The sequence below is a fragment of the Hordeum vulgare genome, chromosome 5H (genome assembly GCF_904849725.1).
Source record: "Hordeum vulgare subsp. vulgare chromosome 5H, MorexV3_pseudomolecules_assembly, whole genome shotgun sequence".
NCBI lineage: Eukaryota > Viridiplantae > Streptophyta > Magnoliopsida > Poales > Poaceae > Hordeum > Hordeum vulgare.
This window is the reverse complement of record NC_058522.1, coordinates 515,540,163-515,556,889: the sequence shown is the minus strand read 5'-3', so window position 1 is coordinate 515,556,889 and position 16,727 is coordinate 515,540,163. Positions and strand designations below refer to the sequence as shown.

At 41.8% G+C, this 16,727-nt stretch overlaps 1 protein-coding gene and 1 pseudogene across 1 annotated transcript; both read left to right on the top strand.

The window, feature by feature from the left end:
* The first annotated feature begins 10,033 nt into the window (after positions 1-10,033).
* On the top strand, positions 10,034-11,101 carry LOC123395195 (BTB/POZ and MATH domain-containing protein 2-like). Its single transcript, XM_045090139.1, has one exon. The coding sequence runs from the start codon at positions 10,034-10,036 to the stop codon at positions 11,099-11,101; it is 1,068 nt and encodes a 355-aa protein (XP_044946074.1).
* Positions 11,102-11,896: 795 nt separating this feature from the next.
* LOC123398030 lies at positions 11,897-15,232 on the top strand (annotated as a pseudogene).
* Positions 15,233-16,727: the final 1,495 nt, after the last annotated feature.

The window sequence follows — 16,727 nt, the reverse complement described above, 5'->3', positions numbered from 1 at the left end:
CTACATAGTATATGATCATCCTAAGCCAAAAATCAGGCCCATTGGCCATGTGCATTTCCCGCGGGACTAATCAAACACTTGGTTGCTAATTCATGTTTGAGCTTATTCCAGTCTCCTCATGAGATTCTTCTGTTGTATTATTCTTCCTAACACCTACCGGGGGAGTGACAAATCTATCAGACATGCCTAGGCCACCCACAACGCGTGGCAACGCCATGGTCACGCGGTGACCATGCGGCTGGCATGCTAGTTTACGCGCTCTGGAGTTGGGACCCTCAACCACCGTCCCAACCACGACGTCTCTCCACCACACTATGTATCTATGAAGAAGTATATACTTATGTATCTAAAATGATTTTCGAAAAAATAAAGAGCAAACTATGAGGCAGTTGCATTTCAAATTTGACCCGCTTCCAACAGAATCGGTGGAAAATTGTCTTTTTTACGAGAGGTGGTTAAAATATTTTGACATCCAACCATTTGTTCAATTGTACATTAAATATGTCCTAGTATTTTAGAAAATTGATTTGCTCCAATTTTGCAACAAATATATGGTAGGTCCTTCACAAAAAAAACTCATTTTGGCCTTTTGAAAAATGGAAAATAAAATTTTGCGTCCATAGAAAATGAAAACTTTCTTAGGCAACATTGTTTGTCATTCCAAGATGCACCTTTGTGCAAAATAGGATATCATTTGAAGAAACTATGTCATGAATGTTGCCATAATAGTGTTCATTTGCCTTGAAAGCCATGGATCTTCATACATGATAACTCATTTCTGAGAAGACTTTTTAAAGACATTTGTAGTAGTCGAATATTGTTTTTTCCATGGATACTAGGTCACATATAATGACACAATCCGAAGGTTTGCAATTTTTTTGATTTTTTCTAAATTTCTTATGTCAGTTTCAAAATGCGGCCATGTTCGCTGGTATGACCGTTCTTATCTAGGTGTGAAAAAATGTGAGCATTTTGTTGTTTCTGTGATGAAATAGATACTTGTATACGTGAAAGTGATTTTTAGAAAAAATAAAGAGCAAACTATAAGGCGGTTGCAGTTCAAATTTGACCCGCTTCCATTTCAATCGGCAGAAATTTTTCTTTTTCACGAGAGATGGTTTAAAGCTTTTGACACCCAACCATTTGGTCAATTGTACATTAAATATGTCCTAGTATTTTAGAAAATTGATTTTCTCCAATTTGGCAATAAATGTATGGTAGGTCCTTTAAAAAAACTCGTTTTGGCCTTTCGAAAAATGGAAAATGAAATTTTTGTCCATAGAAAATGAAAACTTTCTTAGGCAACATTGTTTGCCATTTCAATATGCACCTTTATGCAAAATATGATATCATTTGAAGAAACTATGCCATGAATGTTGCCATAATATTGGTCATTTGCCTTGAAAGCCATTGATCTTCATACATGATAGCTCATTTGCGAGAAGATTTTTTGAAGACATTTGTTGTAGTCCAATATTGTTATTTTTCCTGGATACTAGGTCACATATAATGACAAAATGCGAAGGTTTGCAATTTTTTTGATTTTTCTTATTTTCTTATGCCAGTTTCAAAATTCGGCCAAGTTCGTTGGTATGACCGTTCTTATCTAGGTGTGAAAAATTGTGATGAAATTGATACTTATGTACCTAAAAATGATTTTTGGAAAAAATAAAGAGCAAACTATGAGGCGGGTGCAGTTCAAATTTGACACGCTTCCAGTTGAATCAATGGAAATATGTGTCTTTTTCACGAGAGGTGCTTCAAACCTTTTGACACACAACCATTTGGTCAATTGTACATTAAATATGTCCTGGTATTTTAGAAAATTTATTTTTTCCAATTTTGCAACAAATATATGGTTGGTCCTTGACAAAAAAAACTCATTTTGACCACTCGAAAAATGGAAAAAGAATTTTACATACAAAGAAAATGAGAACTCCCTTTTAGCAACATTGTTTGCCATTTCAATATGCACCCTTTTGCACAATATTAGATCATTTGAACAAATTATGTCATGAATGTGGCCATAAGATTGATCATTTGGCTCGAAAGTCATGAATATTCACACATGATAGATCATTTGTAAGAACGCTTTTTGAAAATAATTGTCGTATTCTAAGTTTATTATTTTTGCTCATAACTTGGTCACATATAATGACACAATGTAAATGTTTTCTATTTTTTTTTGAATTTTTCATGTGCATTTTAAAATGCAGTAAAACGGCGGGCACGCCATTCCTAGCTAGTGGTTGAATCTTGACCCAACAGTGACATGTGAAACCCACACATAAACATCCACCAAGTGAAATGAGTGACTGAGCCTTAGACCTAGCAAACGATAACAACTAGGGAAGTGCTATGCGTCTACCGGTAGACGTCTAGTAAACATCCACCACCTCGACAGTCGTCGGATCTTCGCGTGTGAGTCGTCCAATCTAACTGCTGGCGTGGTTCGGTCGCCTCCTGACACATTAATTTCTAAAACAACAAACAAGTTGCAAAAACAACCGTCGATCAATCTCCATGCACGCACCACTTGTCCCATCGCCGACTCATTAATTCCCTAAAAATCGAGGGGAGGATCCAATCGAGATTATCCATCGGTTGTTGTATAACGTTTTCCTAAAAACTATGCTTAATTCTCAAAATAAAACACACACAATTGCAATGCTTAATTTTCATTGATGGAATCATTTATGCCACGGATCGATGACATGGCAAACATCCTACCATCTGTTCCCAGCAATCCGACCATCCACCGATCCATCCATCCATCTAAAGAAAACGAGGAAGGAAAAAAGGAGCAGCCCACCGCATCAATCTCTCTCTCTCTGGTGAACCTATCCTTCCCCACCAACCTACGATCTCCTCGCTTTCGCCGCCACCCACGCCAGCTGGTTCCGGCGAGCTCTGTCCATGTGTTGCTCCCCAAGATCCGTCGATGAGTCCGTTCACCGCCTCGAGGAAGGCGTCGGCGTCCATGAGTCATCCCAAATAAACCTGTCCATGGTGACAAACTATGAGATCTGGCGGTCGAGCATGCGCACGGTCCGCTCCATGGACATGATGGGTGGCCTCGCGGAGGAGCCCGACAAGGCGGCCATCGTGAGGAAACGATGTTGGACTCGGGCTGGCTCTGATTGGCGGTTTACCCCGAGCTTAGATTTGCCCCTCCCTCCTCTCCATCCAGGTCCGTGCCTCACGGCCCGCACCCTCGCCCGAGGCCAGGGTTTCCCCGCCGGAACCCACCGAAACCGGCGACGGCGAGGCGAAGCTCGCAGGATCCGTCGCCATTATTGCCTAGGCAGGACCTTCCCATCCTTCCTCGCCTGGATCCACACTCTCCTCCTCACCTTTTTCTCCTATCCGCCCCTTTCCTGTAGGTTAACATGGTGTGGAGACGGTGACGACAACAGGAGGGTGTCGGCGTTGCCCAGCTCGAGGAGGAGGAGGAGGAGGGGCGCACCTAGTCGTCGAACCTGCTCTTCTCGAGGAGGAGGGGTAGGGGTGTGTTCCTAGGGCGACCAAGAGATCCGGCCTGAGCTCAAGCACGACCACGATGACCCACTTCGGCAGGTAGTAGCGTATATAGTTGACAACCAAGGTAGTATAGCACTAACAGTGTATATATATATAATATGCATTAAGATTTTTAGTGTCGATAGTACATCTACCTAATTATTTTGGAGTCACAAATAAAATTTATTTGAAATTTTTATATACTTATCTCAATTCGGTTCACAAAAATCCCAATTATTTATGTCTTCTATATTCTCTGTTTTTCAGCCTCCATGTCCCAACTAGGAATGCCTTAGATAATTTGGTGACAGATCATATTGCATTTTACTTACACATGCTCTAGAAATTATACACAGTATGGATGACATGCTTATAGTGATAGTGTATGTTCTCAATGGGGTCCAAAAATTTAATTGTACAATGGAATAAGTAATGTAATATATGTATAAGTTTACGATTTGGCCGTGTACCACGAAGAATTATGGAAAACAGATTTCAGATGTTTTGGGTATGTGTGTTCAGTACCGAAGGCAATGTTATAACAACTATGTGTTTTCAGATTTTTCAAACGAATTTCACACTATGGTAGAGCATCTTCAACTAAATGCAGCCATGCTCATTTTTCTTTACCATTATTAAGAGTTGAATACTCCTTATAGTGAAATATTGATGTCTGCTATTTACGCTTTATGTCCTATTTTCCTCTCATCGTACTATAGTAAGAAAATTATTCAAAAATTTCACCATGGTGTCCTATATTTTGATGCTTGCAGGTTTGCTACTGGTATAACTATTTGTAGATGCTAAATTGAAATTTCTTGTAATATCCAGTGCCTTGCGTTGTCGAGTGTCAATCTTTCATTGTTGAAGGTATGAGTCCGACAACATCATATAAAATCCTTAATTTTGGAAAATTCTGAATTTTGCACGGGTGATTGGTTCAACAATCCCAACCTCTGCACCTCATTGCCAACCACATGCAAGCCCCCCCCCCCCATGCTTTTGGTGAGAGCATTGGTTTCATTGTTTTTTAGCTCATTCGGATTGCATGTTTGATAGGTTTCCCCAACCCAGGTTGAGAACCCCTTATGTATTTCCTTCTTATAACTCTGTGTGCAATTCTGTTTCTCTGTCACAACTTGGTGGATCCATTCTTATCTAAAATGCTTATATATAAACAGATGAATACAAGGTTCGTAGTACTCTTGCAGTTTGGAATACCAAAAAAGCATGTGTTTGAGTAGTATAGCGTTTACATGTCATTTTCTTGTTTTCTGTTTCTGATCACCTTATTATATCATAATATATGAGTTGATATGAATCAAATATTAAAAGTATTATTATTGTCTAACTATTTAAGTACCTCCCTTCGAACAGACCTTGAACACATGACAAGGAAACGAGGATATTTCCGAGTCCCGGTTTCACTGTCTTCGAGGATGTAGGAGAGCCACCACCATCGTTACCTCCTTCCACAACCAAAGGTCTTAGGTATCTGTTTTCGTTTCCTAATAGTTTTCATTTGCAGAACATGATTATATATCCCATTAAGACAAGAGTAAAATAGATTATTGTTATGATTGTGAATGATTGCTTACATTTGACATTGTTATGTCAATATATGTCGCTTCCAAAAACATCAATATATGATACTTTTTATGACCTCATAAGTCATAACTAGATGAATGAGAAAATAATTGTCTACTGCTTTATCATTGGTTATCGTGCATTGCATGTGCAGTTTTACTAGTTTCCCTGGTCTGCTTTCTAAGCCTTACCATCATTTCCTTCTTGCAGGCGGCAATGGCAAGAGTGAAGAGGAAGAGGATGAGAAGAAACTTGTGGTTCTCATCCAATCTTTGTCGAACTCTCTTTATGTGCCATTGTGCACTTGTTGGGTCCTTTTTTTGTGCACTTGCGCTTGCAAAAGTATTCTGTTATGCACATGTAAAATTATTTTGATGTGCACTTGTTAGGCCTTGAACCTTAATGCGTGGAGTCGATGGATGATGTATTGTATTTGATGTGATATGCTACTGAAATGAAATATACATTTTATTTGCAATCTTTTATTCTGTTGTACTTGTTTTTTAATCGGCATATCCTGAGATATGCGTGCTTCTAGCAAAAAAATGCTTCAACCCAAACAAATTAGACATTTTCAATAGTAAAATAGGTATCAGGCTAGGCCCATGTAGGCTAGATTGGTGGACTAGGATCTAAAATTTATGATGATTCCATTTGGTCACTAGCAATGGCACGTCAGCTTGGCCACATCAGATCCTACGTGGCTCACACAAATGGGTCAACTGTTTGGTTAATGGAGACGTACGACCAAAATTTTAGAAAGGTCATGTTTGTTCATTCTTGACGGCCAACTGTTGACCTTGTAAATTTGGTCAAAAAAGGTCAATAAATTAGAACAATGACAAATCAACTAACAATATAGGGAGTCATAATTGACCTTATTTCTTGTAGTGTTCTTCAGCCACTATCTCTTCGGACTAAGGAATTTGTGGAGTACATTCTTTAGCCACACTTTCATTTGTAGTGGACTGAGGAATATGTGCAGCAATATCTCCAGCCATGTTTTCTGTCGTTTCACGAGTTTGATCAACAAATTCTTCAGCTGATGCAGCTCGTATTTCCTCCGGAAAGACTGCATAGGAGTAGGACGACCATTAGACCTTGTATTAATTTCTTCAGTTTAAAGAGGCGACCGAGGAATTTGTTGCAGAGGGGTAGCCAGTAGTGAATTTGGGTGCGGAGTTTCCCCATACTCATCATTTATCACTCTGGTGGTGCAGCCAATGTCCACATCTTCTTCGATTTCTTCAACTCTAGCCTATGATACCCGAGAAGTGTTCACATCCACTTCAATTTCTTCATCGATCGGCTCTGAGGATGCAACAGATCGATTTTCTTCATCCTCTACATCTGGGGTGACATAGTCTTTAGTCTTCACCACATGGTACCATTTCATAGGAGGGTACATAGGTGATAGGCGTTGCATCCATTGGCTTAGTGGAGGAACTTGGCAAAATTCTCAATCGTTGGACTTCTGAGGATTCCGCGGTGGTTTATGCCTTTCGCTTTCGTGCGGCTTCTTTTTCCGCAGCTTCGGTATTCTTCGCTTCTGATGTAGAAGGAAGTATCATTCTCTTCACCTTTGAAGATTTTGCAGATGGAGAAGAGGGTGAAGTTCTTGCAAGATCTTCATGCATCCCCTCTTTCATCTCCAACATTATCGGTATATCTTACTTGGGGCTATATTTTTATTCATCACATGATATATGTTTTGCTTGGAGCATCATTTTATTTTCTTGTTCTCTGTTAGATGTTATCTATAATCTTGTTTTTCAATAAAAGTTTCCAAGAATTGCCTTTAGAATGCTTGGATTACATGTGCGATATGTGCTGTACAAAAACAGAAACTTATGTTGTAGTATTTGAATTATCATATTTTATTGGAATGTGGAAATGATAGTCGTGTGCGAGATGTTCTTAGGCTGCAAGCCCCACTTCGACTTATGGAGAAAATACTCCTGCCTCGTTCCCCGAACTAGGGGAATGTCAATTCGGGAAGTGGGCGGAGCCTAAGTGTGGCGTATAGCCGAAACCGGATACCCGGTCGGGACTCCAAAGAAGGAAACCAATGAGTGGTCTTCAGAATGGTTTTATATCGAGGACATTCCCTTATTAGCCCTAGTTCGGAGGGGTCTTCCTGAATACTCCGAGGTCTCCTTGAAGAAGCGGTTCAGCTGTTGATAAGTTTTGACGAACTTTTTTCTCATGAAAAAACTAGATAAAAAAACCGTGCCTCTCGCGATAGGAAAAACACGTTTTTTCGTGTGTGTTTTCCTTTCCGAGACACGGTCGTGCCTCTCGCGTAAGCAAAACCGTGCATCTTGCGAAAAAAACTGAAAGCGTGTTTTTTTCTTTCCGAGAGGCACAGCCGTATCTCTGGCGAAGGCAAAATTGTTCCTCTCGCGGAAGAAAAACTACGCCTCTGACAAAAAAATAGAAAACGTGTTTTTTTCGTTTTCGAGAGGCACGACCGTGTCTCTCGCAAAAGCAAAACCGTGCCTCTCACAGGAACAAAATCGTGCCTCTAATGGAAGCAAAACCGTGCCTCTCATGAAAAAACATGCTTCTTACGCAAAAAAGAAAAAAATTGGGAAAAAATCAACAAAAAGCTAAGAAAGACCGGTGAAAATCCGAAATACCAAAAAACCAGAAAAAAATCAATCTAAAAAGCCGAAAACGTGTGCGGAGAAATAAAAAAAAAAATCCAGAAAATACGCTCAGAGGGCGACACGTGGCGATGGCTGAGAACCCGTCAAGTGACGTCACGTGGGAGTGCTCGCTGGGAAGCTATGGAAGGAACGCCCGCTAACTAGTTTCTTTGCATGCTCCCTTGCTTGCTAGCTTCCGGTCCACGTAGGCATGGGTCGGCTGCGCCCGCTTCTACTCACATGCACATGCATGAAGGGCTCCCAAAACCAAAAAGAGGTAGTGTCTCCCGAAATCGAGGTATAACTGATCCCGCTACCTTGGAAGCACTTGCCTGCCGAGAGCCCTTAGCGCTTGCTACGCATCTCTCATTATCACATGTTGAAGTTGCTTTGATTGCCAAGTGGTAGTAAATGATATAAAGAATCAAACATGAGGTATTTACACGAGCATTGTCAAGGAGATCATAAAGAATTCAAATAATTTCCAAAGTTGTTCCTTCATTTTCAAGGGAAGAGAATCAAATTCGGAGGCATACGGTCTCGCTAAACATGCTTTTGGCCTGGATGTCGGGCACCATGTATGGCTAATAAACCCGTCAGACTTAAATTGTTTCTGCATGAACATTATAAGTTAATATAGTAACTGTGTATAGATTCAAAAAATAACATGCATGAAGGACTCACTTGCTGCCAACGTTAGATGATCGAAATCGGCTCACCAAAATTTAGCATGACAACAAGATAAAGTTATCAAACTAGCTAACACCACGCATGTTTGCTATGGAAATGTATACAATTATCACAAATAAAATTAGAATATATGATAATAATATTACACCACATCTGGCCTAGAGGTAAATGGAGGAAGTATACTAAGTTCAATTACTTTTCTTTTCAAATTTGAAGCAAAAACATTTCTCAGATATGAACAATACTTTTTGAGAATCCAGAACATTTTTCAAACTGTGAACAAAATTATAAAACCGTGAACATTTTCTGAACCTATGCACAAATTTTGAAACCGCAATCATTTTTCAAATTGTGAACAAAATGTGAAACATGGTCAAATTTCGAATTGTGAACAAAATTTGAAACCATAAATATTTTTTGGATTTTGAAAAAAATTTGAAACATGAATAAATTTCAAATTCATAAAAAAAATTATAATATTGTGAACATTTTTGGAATCTGCGAACAAATTTTGAAAGCGCGAACATTTTTCGAATTTTGAAGAAATTTGGAAACATGAACAAATTTCAAATTCGTGAACAAAATTATATAATTTTGAACATTTTTTTTAAACCGCGAACATTTTTCGAATCTATGAACAAATTTTGAAACATGAACAAGTTTCAAATTCGTGAACAAAATTATAAAACCACGAACATTTTTCATATATGTGAACAAATTTCAAATTCATGAACAAAATTATAAAATTGCAAATATTTTTCGAATCTGTGAACACATTCTGAAACCGTAAGCATTTTGCAGATTATGGACAAAATTTGAAACATGAATATTTTTTGATTTGTGAACAAATTTTAAAACCGTGAATATTTTTCGAATCGTGCACAAATTTTGAAACTGTCAACGTTTTCGAATTGTGGGCAAATTTGAAGTTAATAAAAAAAAGAAATAGAAACAAAAGGGGAAAACAGAAAAAGAAAAAAATGAAAGAAAAAGAAACATAACAGGGGAAAAGTCGGTTCAGGAAATCTTCTAAAAGTTTATCAAACCAGTAAAAACCGACTGATTTTAAAACGAGGGGCATTGAAACGTTAAACGGGCCAGCCCATCCGGAAACGATCGCTGGCGTATCGTTGTGCGAAGCCCCGACAGACAGACATTACGACGCAACGAGCGTCCAATAGGGTTTTCCCCCAAGCAGACGAGAGGTCGCAATACCACCGGAGAAGGCGGCGCGAAATTGCAGGCGGCGGCGAGGGAGAGGAGACGCGTGGTCGCGTGGAGGCCCACCTGATCGACGCCCGCTCGCAACGGCAGCGCGCCGAATCACGATCTGTTTTAACTGTTTGTTGCTTCTCTTGCCACTCCCAGGTTAGCGCCACAGATTGCTTGGCAGTAGGAATTATGTGTTGAGGCAGATTGCTGCCAAAAGTACTCAGTGGATTGGGGCTTGTGCCAACAATGGATGCTTGTTGGACGTGATTACGTGAACGCCATGTTTGCTGAAGGCTAAACGTCTTCTTGTGCACACATTGAGTACATGCACGTACAAGAGCATTCAGGTTACAACAACACCCATAACTTCTGTTGCCATGGCCAACAACTTCACTTCTTTGGTTAACAAGCCCATTACCGAGACCTCCTCGAGATGCCTGACAGAGTCCGTCACCACCGCCCACAACTTTGAGGTGACTAGCTACTCGCTGCTCCAGGGTATGGGTGCCCGTAAGTTCATCAGCTCAAGCAAGTTCAGCAACAGCGGTTACGGCTGGAACATGATAATATATCCTGATGGATTGCATGAGGATACAGGTGCCTACATGTCGGCCTTCTTGTGTTTCTGCAGTGGGACAACAGATGCAAAGGTGAAGTACACTTTTAGTTTACTGGAGAAAGATGGAGAAGTTAATAATCTAGAGAGTGCGACATATACCTTTAAGCAAGTAGGTGGTTGCTGGGGCTGGGGCAAGTTTATTGCGAACTCCAAGCTTAAGGAACTGCTATCCCGCAATGGCGACTGCTTCACAATCAGATGTGTTTTGACCGTCGTGAAAGAGCCTCACACAGAAGATAGCACACTCATAGTCCCAGTTCCGCAGTCGGATCTGCACACACACTTTGCAACCATGTTGAAGGATGGAGAAGGCATGGATGTGACATTCAGTGTCCATGATCAACTTTTCAATGCACACAAATGCGTGTTAGCTGCGCGATCATACGTCTTCAAGGCCGAGCTCTTTGGTCAAATGAAAGAGACCACCATGAAACACATCAAGATTGATGACATGGAGCCTTCCATCTTTGAGGCACTCCTCCACTTCATATACACGGATACTCTGCCAAGCAACTGTGATGTTGATCAGAATGTGACATTGCAGCACTTGTTGGTTGCCGCAGATCGCTATGGACTGGACAGGCTAAAGGCTATCTGTGAAGGGAAACTATGCAAGAGAATTGATGTGCAGACAGTTGCAACCACCCTTGCTTTAGCGGAACAGCACCAGACCGTGCAACTCAAGAATGCTTGTCTCAGATACCTTTCTTCACAGGGCGTGCTTCGAGCTGTCAAGGAGACCGATGGATTCAGGCACCTCACAACAAGCTGCCCATCAATCATGGTGGACATTTTAGACATAGTCACCCCACCTTCAGTAGTATGAGCAGTCTGGCTGAATTTAGTCCGAAATGTGAAGATCTAGTAGTACTCTGTCGATTTTTATCATGCGTCCAGTTGCATCCACTGTAAGACACAACTTCTCTTCGAAAACGTGTGCTCCGTGGTCTGATTTATTTGCAAAATTTTCGAAGCAATTTTTTTGGCTGTAACTACGGCAAGCCTGAATACTAGTCAAAAACAGTTACAAGGTGCACAGAACCACAAGAGGCGGATTTGCTAGCCTGGTGCGATACTTTTGCATCGAGAGATGTCGATGTTATTAAGCCTATTACAAAGCGTTGTTGGTGTGAGGGGGTCATTTGAACATCTGATTGCCCTGTCGATGCGTTACTGACAGCAGCGCTGTTTGTGTTGTTTAATTTCCTTTCTACGAGGTGCTGTTGCAATGTGTCCCCATCCCTAGGTTTATGTATGGATGCCATTTCACACATGTTTTCGGTTTCAACCTTTGTTGTTGCTTGCTTGCTTATCTTGGGAAGATCTGACATGTTTGTACCCGTGGTGTTTTTCGGTGCGGTTCTCCAGTGTTCCTGTTCTTGTGGCCTGAATAAAAACCGTGTAATGTGTGTATGTTTCTTACTTGCAGTTGATACCCACACACACACAAAAAAAAAGAGAAAATAATATCGACGTTGGTCCTTAATCGCAGCAGCCCACTGAGCTGCTCGTCAACGGCGGCCTATGAGGCCCATCTATTTACACGGCCCTGCAGCAACCACATTACCGGTGTAGCCCACCATCAATCAGCCCAACAACACTCTCTCCTCCCCATGCTGTAGTCTTGTTCCTGAATGATGAGTCAAACACCCGAGGAGCAGAACCGAACGCCGCGGCGCGCCAGCCGGACGGCGCGAAGCTCAAGGTGACGGCGCTTGGTGGTAGCGGTGGAGCTGGCCTCGTCGACGTCCGTCCGGGTGAACTGCGCCCACGGCATGGCCGGCGGCGACCTCTCCTTGGTCCGCTGGAAGCGCCACCAGGTTGGTCAGCTTCTTTTCCTGCCTCCTTGCACGCCAGGTGCTTGTGTTTATTCCCATCCGTTCGTAGCTGGAGTAGCAACCTAGTGGCCATTGACTTACCGAGCGCCGACGGCCCCTCGCGTTTGCTTGGCTCCGCCTTGTTCCGTGATTCTCGTCGGTTCTTCCTGAAGGGCAACATTGTTACCTAAACTTGCTACTTAGACACAAAATCAAGTTAGCATTTCAGTGCATGCATGTTGTGGGAGCCAGCTGAGTTTAGCGCATCGGCATTGCCAAGCTGATCTCGACTCGCAGGCGTACTAGACGCTGGATGACGTCACGTTCCCAATCACATGGTCGTGAGATCGCAGGACTGCCCAAAATACTATAAGAATGTAGGTAACTGCTATTGCAATGTCGCTCTATCTGAAAACAGAGCGTTCAGTGATGTCAAGTTTGGGGGTTCTACGCATCAGATAGTTGTGATGAGCTTTTGCACAGAACTGTTGGCAGTGACCTACTAACCATGATTTTTCTTCTTCTGCTGTAAACCGTTATAGATGCATAATTGGCGGTGACTTGCAGGCTAGCGTTTATCCTGGCTTATGATAAGTGCTCAGGTATGCATGTACATGCATTTTGTGTGTACCTGTTGGGTCTTAAAAGATAGCCTCAACTCAAATTCTGCTTGTATATTTTCAGTTTAAAGATGGTTAGATCTGCTCCTTGATCCAGCAGGATGGACGTAGATACCTACATGATACAAATCACTGCTTTGCGTCCTCTGCCAGGGCATGGGGTTGAAGTCGGGATTCTGCAGTCGGTCGGACCAACATCTGTTTTTGCCTTTTTCGTTTTGAGTTTTTGCGAAGGAAGTGATGCTATCTTTGTTTTTTGTTTATTTTTTATAGTGTAGCCATCGGTTTTATTCATTCATTCTACTATTATCTATCTGGTGAAATACAAATAATGGTATCAGGTTTCATACATATATGTCAGTTCGGCCCTCATCCACAGGCCGGGGATGTCCATGATTTTTCTAGGCCCTGAGCTTCAGAGTTGATCTGGATGCCCTTCAGTGCACGAGTCTCCTGAACACGATGAGCATGCCGTGGTCTGTCGTCTGTTCCAGCAACAACATTCATACGTTGTTTGTCCACTACTCCAGTGCAGCAGCAGCCCAAAAATAATGAAGGTAGCATACGCGTGATGATTTTAAATACCTTGTTCATGTCACATCGATTAATTGGGATCTATACTTACAAGTTTTATGCTATTTCATGACGATACAGAACGCATGATATTCATGCACAGAATGCATGCTATATCGTGCACCAGAACGCATGTTGTACCAATGGACTCAGACGAAGGGAACTTGTCTATATATAAATGAAACCATCGGCATGTCCATTGCACCTTACAGCAATCAAGTAAGTACTCCTCCCCCACCACACTTATGATAATAATGTCATTCATCTCTGCACTACTTGTGCTACTTGTTCCCCTGGGCCCTTACTTGTACCTGCTGAGGTCTAGTTGTAGAAGATCAAATAACCAATCAGCAGCAGTGCCCCCCACAAAATGGCCAATAGTAGGCATGCTCCCTTCTCTCATGGCCAACATGTACAACTTCCATGAGTACAGCTGTGTGGTCCTCGCCAAATCAGGCCTCAACTTCAATGGGGATGGCCCGCCTGGGGCGGGGATGCGGTTCTTCATCACCTGCGACCCTGCCAACATCCAGCACATCTTCACGACCAACTACCACAACTTCCCCAAGGGTGCGGAATTCGCTGCCATCTTCGACATCATGGCTGGTGGCCTCTTCACTATCGACGGCGAGCTGTGGCGTCGGCGCCGCGTGAAATTTGTGGGCGTGATCAGCAGCCCGTGGTTTACTGACCGTGTGGCAGCTCATTGCCATGACAAGGTTAAGGACCACCTCCTCCGTTGTTAGCCCGCATGGCGAGTACAGGCACTTCATTCGACATGCAAGAATTAATGGTGAGGTTAATGTTTGACATGACTGCCACGGCTGTCTTTGGCGTGGACCCTGGCTTCCTGTCCTCGGACATGCCTCCCATTGATGCCTCCATTGCCATGGACACGGTCATGGAGGTGGATTTCTCCGGCACACCATGCCGGCCTCTTTGTGGAAGGCAATGAGGTGGCTAAATATTGGTCCTGAGAGAAAGCTCCATGAAGCGAAGAAAGTGCTCCACAGGTTTGTTGTGGATACGATTGAGAGGAGGAAGGCCACCAGAGAAAATGCTGGCCCGGATGAGGGGTGAAGAGGTTGTGGGTGATATTTTATCTTGCTACATCAATGACCCAGACTTCGCCGAAGATGACTTGCTCCGTGCGACATTCATTAACTTCATGATCGCTGGGAGGGACACAATCGGCTCGACCCTGCCATGGATATTCTACAACCTTGCCCAGAACCCTAACATCGTGTCAATCATCCGTAATGAACTCTCACCTATTGCATCGCACAAAGTAGCCCACGGTATGCGTGCAATGGTCTTTGATCCGGAGGAGACCAAATATCTGGTGTATCTAAGAGCCACCTTGTACGAGACTCTCAGGCTATACCCACCAGCACATATGGAGCGCAAGACAGTGGTTACCGATGATATCATGCCAAGTGGTCATGAGGTGCACGCCGGTGATGCTGTCTTTATCTCTCTTTACTCCATGGGGAGAATGGAGAGCTTGTGGGGTAAAGACTGCCTCGACTTCAACCCAAACAGATGGCTCTTGGACGATAGCAAGAAGCTCAAGAATGTACCGTCTCACAAGTTCCTGGCCTTCAACTCGGGCCCGAGGGTTTGCATGGGCAAGGAAATCGCGGGTTATGCAGATGAAGACCATCGTCGCTGCAGTCATGTGGAACTTTGATGTGGAGCTGGTGGAAGGCCAGAGCATCCAGCCCAAGCTATCTTGTTTACTGCAGATGAAAAATGGGCTCATAGTAAAGCTGAAGAAACGAGAAGTGTAACACTATGCTCTGTGTTGAGATGGGTGTGTGTGTGTATGTGTCCATAATCCATATACATATTTTTTTCTTTTATCTGCGACAACTTTATTCACAGCAAGAAGTGGATTGTTTTTATAAATGATTACCTGAGAAATCAGTATAGCTTGGACGGTGCAAATGTTCTCAGAAACCATGCAGAAATATCGTGACAATAATGTTACATTATCCAAGGTAATGATGGGAAAATAAGCAATTCATTACATATATTTGTGGTAGTGAATGGATATGTGCATGGCTGAGACAATGCCCTCCTTTTTGAAAAATATATTTGTTGTAGCAAGCTGAACTGTTTTGTCTTTCTTGCCGAGAGCACATAGGCGGTTTTTTTCCCAACCCATGCACTTCTCCATACATTTTCATTATTTAGCTTTTCTTTTAGATATATATTTATTTAATTCTGAAATACTTTTATTATCTACTAGTTAAGTGCCCGTGCGTTTGCCACGGGATAACAAAATATAATTAGAAAATAATTGTGGTAATTGAGAATCTCATAATTCTAGTTTTCTGTTAACACGCTCTGTTGAACATTCTTGAAGTATTTTATTAGTAGTTTTTTTTATGATATTTGAAAAAATTGTGCAAGTTTTCTCTTCACGTGAGAGAAAAGGCATATTACGAAAAGCTTGACTCATATGTACAACACATGGTCATTCATAATGTTATTCATGCCATAAGTGGAAAGTACACATGAAAAACCTCAATGCACACGATATTCTTGCACATCACATATCATGAACTGCACATTGGTTTGGCTAAAAACACATGGACATAAATTTCGAAGCAACTTCCACGCATCCCATCTAGAGCATCAAACACTCATGAAGTATGGTTTCTCCTGCCACACAAATGAAAACTGATAAGCCCATCTAACCTATCTAAAATCAGACCCAAGGAAAACCTTCTCCAGCCCACCCTTGAAAAATACAAAGAATAAGTGAAACATAAGTTGTATGTGGAAAAGGGTGCGCTAAATGACCTGTTTTTAAAAAAAGGACATACGCACAGTGTGTTCCTTCATTTTGCATGTAGAATTAAACACAAAACCGCACGTCGTCGACCTCTAGCATCATGTGTCAAACTCCATCAACAAATGTGGTGCGCTAAATGACCTGTCTTTTTAAAAGACATACACAGAGTGTGTCCCTTCATTTTGCATGTAGATTAAACACAAAACCGCACATCCTCGATCTCTAGCATCTTGTGTCAAACTCCATCAACAAATGTGTGTTATCAAAACAACATAATGAAAAGACAGATTAAGGTACTACAAGAACAACAACATAGACTTGAAAATGAAAAAAATAATTAAGAACAATGACTGGACAAAGTGGATGAGAAAATCATTAGGACTGAATGCCCATGCATTGCCACATAATAAATATAAAAATATATAACAGCAGTGATCAAACAATTGTTCTAGTTTTGAAAATGTGTGTTTTACAAGCATGTCATTTTATTCATGTAGTCGCAAAATACCATTCTCTCACACTTTTTGCTCGCATCTCCTTAACCACCTTCTCTTTACAAAATGTGAAGGTGGCATGTTTCTACGTAGAAAATTTGGCTGGTTACTCCCGCTTTGTTCCGCCCATGAGTTATGTGGCTACTAT

Excerpts from the sequence above, each read along its gene's own strand:
- LOC123395195 (XM_045090139.1), top strand. The coding sequence starts at position 10,034 with ATGGCCAACAACTTCACTTCTTTGGTTAACAAGCCCATTACCGAGACC.